The sequence below is a fragment of the Zeus faber genome, assembly GCF_960531495.2.
Source record: "Zeus faber genome assembly, chromosome: 12".
Lineage (NCBI taxonomy): Eukaryota > Metazoa > Chordata > Actinopteri > Zeiformes > Zeidae > Zeus > Zeus faber.
This window is the reverse complement of record NC_137196.1, coordinates 23,544,534-23,549,817: the sequence shown is the minus strand read 5'-3', so window position 1 is coordinate 23,549,817 and position 5,284 is coordinate 23,544,534. Positions and strand designations below refer to the sequence as shown.

Genomic DNA, 5,284 nt, shown 5'->3' with positions numbered 1-5,284 from the left:
CTGCAGCTATTGCTGCTGCTGTTGTTTCTGCTGCTGTTGTTTCTGTTTCTGTTGTTGCTGCAGCTATTGCTTCTGTTGTTGCTGCTGCTGCAGCATTTGCTGCTGTTGTTGTTGCTGTTGTTGCTACTGCTTTTGTAGTTGTTTTTGGTGTTTCAGGGGCATTATTTTGAAATGACCAGCTGACAACAATGTTCTTTCTTTGATTGTGTTTCTTTGTAAAGTGCATTGTGTTGCCCTGGTACTAATTGCGCTTTATAAATAAAGTGTGATTTGACTTGACTTGTGAAAAAACTTCCACAACTTCAGAAATTTGATGTTAATTTAACTATAACACACTTGCCTCATGCCTTATTTCTTAGTATCAAGTGAACTATTTGAAGTTGTACTAGACAAATTCTATTGAGAATCAAAATTACACTGGCCCCTCTCACTTTAGTTCAATGGCAACTCTTATGTGGACACAGTACGCACATGCTACTTTACATTGTGCAAACGGGGCGTGTGTTTGGTGTTTGGTTTTATACCCCACCCACTACCCACTACCCACTACCCACTACCCACTACCCACTACCCACTACACACCACCCACTACCTAAAATCTGAAGGAACCTCGGGACTTTAGAAGTTGACGGACCCGCCAGCGCAGCGTCCTCTGCTACTGATTTTGGAGGCGCAGGCCCATGTAGTTGTCGAGCATGCAGATGAAACAGCCAACGGCCATCAAATATTAATCGGGCCAGGCGAGGTTGTGCCATTTATAAAAGAAGAGGAAATCAAGAGAAGGGGGGGGGGTCTCACGCTCACTTCACACCGTCTTCTCTTTCTTTCACCCCATCCTTGTTCTTTAGTTTCCTCTCTATTCCTTTGCTTTATTTTCATCTTTATTCTATCCATATGTATGGAGCCCCTTTCTCCATATCGGCCCACCTCACTATCTCTCTGTTGAACTTCATTAGTTCCCTCATCTGCCCACACACACCTCTGCCCTACCAACCTCTCCATTTGACTCATGCACATGTCTAAATGCTCATCAAATGGCTCCTCAGCATCCACCTGCGTCTCTCTCTTTCTCTGCAGGGAGGCCCAGGCTGCATGGGGCGATTCCGTGCATCCTTGATTCATTTCCATGCCCAGAGTGGGGTAGATGAGCTTCATCCACAGGTGAAGCTTTGCCAAGAATGGAAGCCAACCGGCGCTCCGATCGCCGACTGCGTCGAGGATCCGTGGTCGACACCTTCCATTGTCATGGCAACAACCTGCCGGTAACCCTGGTTGAGTTGTGTTCAGCGGTGCCCATTTGCACAAAGGTGTTGTGCAAATGGGCGCCGCTGACAATATATACACACACTCGGTACACGCACGCACGCACGCACGCACGCACGCACGCACACACATGCGCGCACACACACACACACACACACACACACACACACACACACACACACACACACGCACCCTTTCATAAATAAACCCTTAAATGTCTGTGTTTTACAGAAAATAGATGGACTGGATTTAAATGGCTTTTACCAAACCTCAAGGAGGAAATTCTCACAGGTGCATGGTATAGGCTCCCTTTATTCACACACACGTACACACACACACACACACACACACACACACACACACACACACACACACACACACACACACACCGTGCACGCACTAAATGCATGTTCTATAAACTGGAACATCTCTTCTGTTCTTTCTAATCAGTCGGAAATATTCTATTCTATTTTTAGACCCAATCTAAATTGCCGTGCTGTTTTTGATTGTCATCACTGATGCTGCTTCACCCGCAGAATGCCTTCACTCCTCCATCCCTCCCTCTCCATCCCTCCGTCCCCACCCCACCCCCTCCCCGTCTCCCTCCCTCTCCTCTCACACGCCTCACTTTCAGAACCCCGGACAGCTCCCGTCGCTCCCCACGCCCCTCCCACCTCCCGCCCCCACGCTGCAGATTGGCGGAGCGGGGGAAAGCGCGTCACCGCGGGCTCCGACACCCCCGCTGCCCTATTGGAGCTTCGCGGGGAGGCACGGAACTTCAAGAACAATTCCGCTCCTCCGTCCGTCATCGTTTACTCCGTTCGCTCCGTTCACATGGACCACAGGAGGGTTAATAAAGCTGGAGACTCTTATTTGATTTTTCTTCATCATGGATACCGCCACTACCTCCCCCGGTCTGGCGTTTTTCCACGTGTTGCGGATCTTTTGAGGAGAACATAGAGGGGTTTCTTTCCGGTTATGCTCTCCACGCACCCCCAAGTGCCAAGGGTTCGTCCTCTGGTCCCGTGAAAAAAGGCGCCACCATGTCGTTCCTGCTCGTCCCGCTGCTCTTGCACTTGCACGCGGGGGGACTGGTGCGGGGATCCAACTACGGCTACGTGGAGTGGTCGGACAGCGACCGGGAGGCCAGGCACCCCACGATCTTCAGCACCCAGGACATCGTCAACCAGCACCAGGAGACGCGCTACGCCGGGCGCGCCGCCACGGAGCGCACCGCGGTGGCGCACACCTTCGAGGAGGACCTCCCGCGGGTGGTGACCGCCTTCCTGCACACCGGGGACCCGTCGGCCCTGAGCCAGGTCAACTGCTCCCGCCGCTACGAGCTGAGCAGCCTCCGCGGGGGCGTGCACGTCGCCTCGCACTACTCCCTCCACGCCGTGCTGGACACCATGGCCCACGCCGCCAACTTCCTGAGCAGCGTCCTGCAGAACGCCAACCGGTCCAGGGAGCACGCCCTCCGCAGGGACATCCACTGGTACCAGGCTCTGGTGCGCAGCCTGCTGGAGGGGGACCCCAAGATCCACAGGGCGGTAGTGGCCTTCCACGCGGACGCGCCCGCGCCGGGTCCCCACGTCGTCCTCCAGGCGACCAGGAGGAGCGAGAAGAAGGAGGAGGAGGAGGAGGCGGAGGAGGGGGAGGGGGAGGAGGTGGTGGTGCTGCAGGACCTGTCCGGCTCGGCGCACCACCACCTGCGGAGCGGGAGCCCGGACTCCGAGTGGTTCTACGAGTTCAGGGACCGCAAGAAGGGGCCGCACCTGCAGAAGAGAGCCCACGCTGACCCCACGCAGCGTGTCCACATTGTCGACAAGAAGCAGATCAAGTGGTCGGCGCCATACCTCGAGTGTGACCATGGGACCTTTGTGCCCCACTGGCTGCTGACCCTGTCTGCTGGATTCTATGGACTAAGGCCCAACTCCGTTCCGGAGTTCAGGTGAGTGCAGAAAATGGGACTGTGTGTGTGTGTGTGTGTGTGTGTGTGTGTGTGTGTGTGTGTGTGTGTGTGTGTGTGCGCGCGCGCGCGCGCGTGTGTGTGCGTGTGCGTGCACGCGTGCGTTCAAAAGTCACATGAAGAAATTAAGGCAAAACTATGCAGTTGTTTTAGAATCAACCAAATCGACTCTCAATCAAAACCAGACTCATGGAGAGGGATATGTAGGATGTCAGTGGGGGAAGAAGTACTCAGATCTTTTCCTGAAGCAAAATACAAATACACTGACACAAAAAACCTGAAAGTGCCACACAACCATTTTAACTGAAGTAAAACGATATACTTGAAAAAATAAAAGTGAAAGTGTCCTGATATAAATGTCTCTCGTACTGTGCCTTTTCCTGCAGGTGAGTGTTCATGTGGTGTCATAGTAATTAATAAGGACATGTTCTGTACCTAATGGATCACTGATGAGCAATCCTCAATCAGCAGATCAAAACTTTTTTCTATTACCTTTCCTTTTCCATTGGTGTGCACAGAGAGTTTAGTCCCGTTAAACAAGGATGTCAAAGCACAACTGTGAGTCTGTAACGACTGCAGCCTACACGGAAAATATGAAATATATAGATAAATATATCAAATAAAATAGTATGTGATTTACTTAAAAAAAACACCTCAATATAAGATCCAATAGATACCAAGCTGTGACTATTACATAAGCAGGTAGCTAATTTATACATTGTCACTGAACTGTGTGCGTGTCTGTGTGTGTGTGTGTGTGTGTGTGTGTGTGTGTGTGTGTGTGTGTGTGTGTGTGTGTGTGTGTGTGTGTGCGCGTGTGAGCATTTCACTGCATCTTTCAGCCACCGTCGATGTCATCCCTCATGCCCTGAATCCAGGAGCCGCTCAAATATGCAACAACAAAACAAACAAAAAATAAATAAATATCCAATTTGCCCATGAATAAACAATGGAGGACCACTGTGACTTCACTTACAGCCGCCACTTCAGAGTGAGTGATGCCGTGTGCCACGCCGGGGACGGAGCTCCAGTCCCGTCCAATAGTGGCTGAGGCAGAGGGAGGGAGGTACAGTCGAAGAGGGTGGGTTGTTTGCTTTGAGCCTCGATGTTTCTCATTCGGTGCGGCTTGTGGTGTTAAAAAAATATGAATTTAAAACAAATCTAAATCAGTAGAGGAACTGGCCCAGAAACCGAACTAAAAGGCACTGGGTTTTGAGTTTGTATGTGGTGGTGCTATGTGGTGGTGTGTAGAGGCCACCAGAGCGGACTATTCACCCTCCCACCCCACCCCACCCACAGAAACACACACACACACACACACACACACACACACACACACACACACACACACACACACACACACACACACACACACACACACACACACACACACACACACACACACACACACACACCATGTTTTATTTTGTACAATTATTCTTAACTATTGCAGAAAAGTTGATCAGTTTTCCATTTAAGCAAACTGCATGTTATTACATAGCTATCGACTTGCATACGAGGCAAATCAGTTATCTGGAGGAAATGATGGGTGAAGCAGTCATTATGCAGTCATTAAGTCATTATGGTGACATGTCCCCTCAAGCTTTTAAGATAGTATACTAATAGTTTATGCCCCCACCTCCCATTTCCCACTTCCCACTCGAATATTGCTATAAGCGCTACGCTCTCCGAATCCTCTGAATCACCTCATTTCTAACCACCATTATTTTCTGAGCCACATGGTGACCAGGTGGGGCACGGAATAGGCAAATTACTTCCTCATTAACAGCTTTCCGGGGAAGGACTCCGGGCAAATTGTTCCCTCCACCTACCAACTGTTTCCTCTCCGCTGGGTGGTGAAAAAATTCAAAGTGTTTCTTGGCCAGTGGAACCTTACTCAACAGGTAGACTTCCATCGCCCCGCAGTGCATTGACAGCAGTCTGCCCTGCTCAAATGCGAAAAATCCGGGGCTGACCATGAGGCAAAACCTGACCCCTCCATAGGGATTGGTCAAAGTATCATTTATATTCATTCGGCCACATTGCAAAAAG

The 5,284-nt window shown here is 50.5% G+C and overlaps 1 protein-coding gene across 1 annotated transcript in view; it reads left to right on the top strand.

Annotated features, from left to right (window-relative positions):
* Positions 1 to 1,178: 1,178 nt before the first annotated feature.
* Positions 1,179 to 5,284, top strand: part of LOC307237700 (metabotropic glycine receptor-like) — a gene marked incomplete at both ends in the record, with an annotated part of 55,279 nt that continues 51,173 nt past the window's right edge. The window contains 3 exons of the mRNA XM_080010463.1: positions 1,179 to 1,262; positions 1,898 to 2,031; positions 2,264 to 3,214. Coding sequence (XP_079866589.1) covers positions 1,179 to 1,262; positions 1,898 to 2,031; positions 2,264 to 3,214 — 1,169 coding nt within the window. The remainder of the gene's footprint in view (positions 1,263 to 1,897; positions 2,032 to 2,263; positions 3,215 to 5,284) is intronic.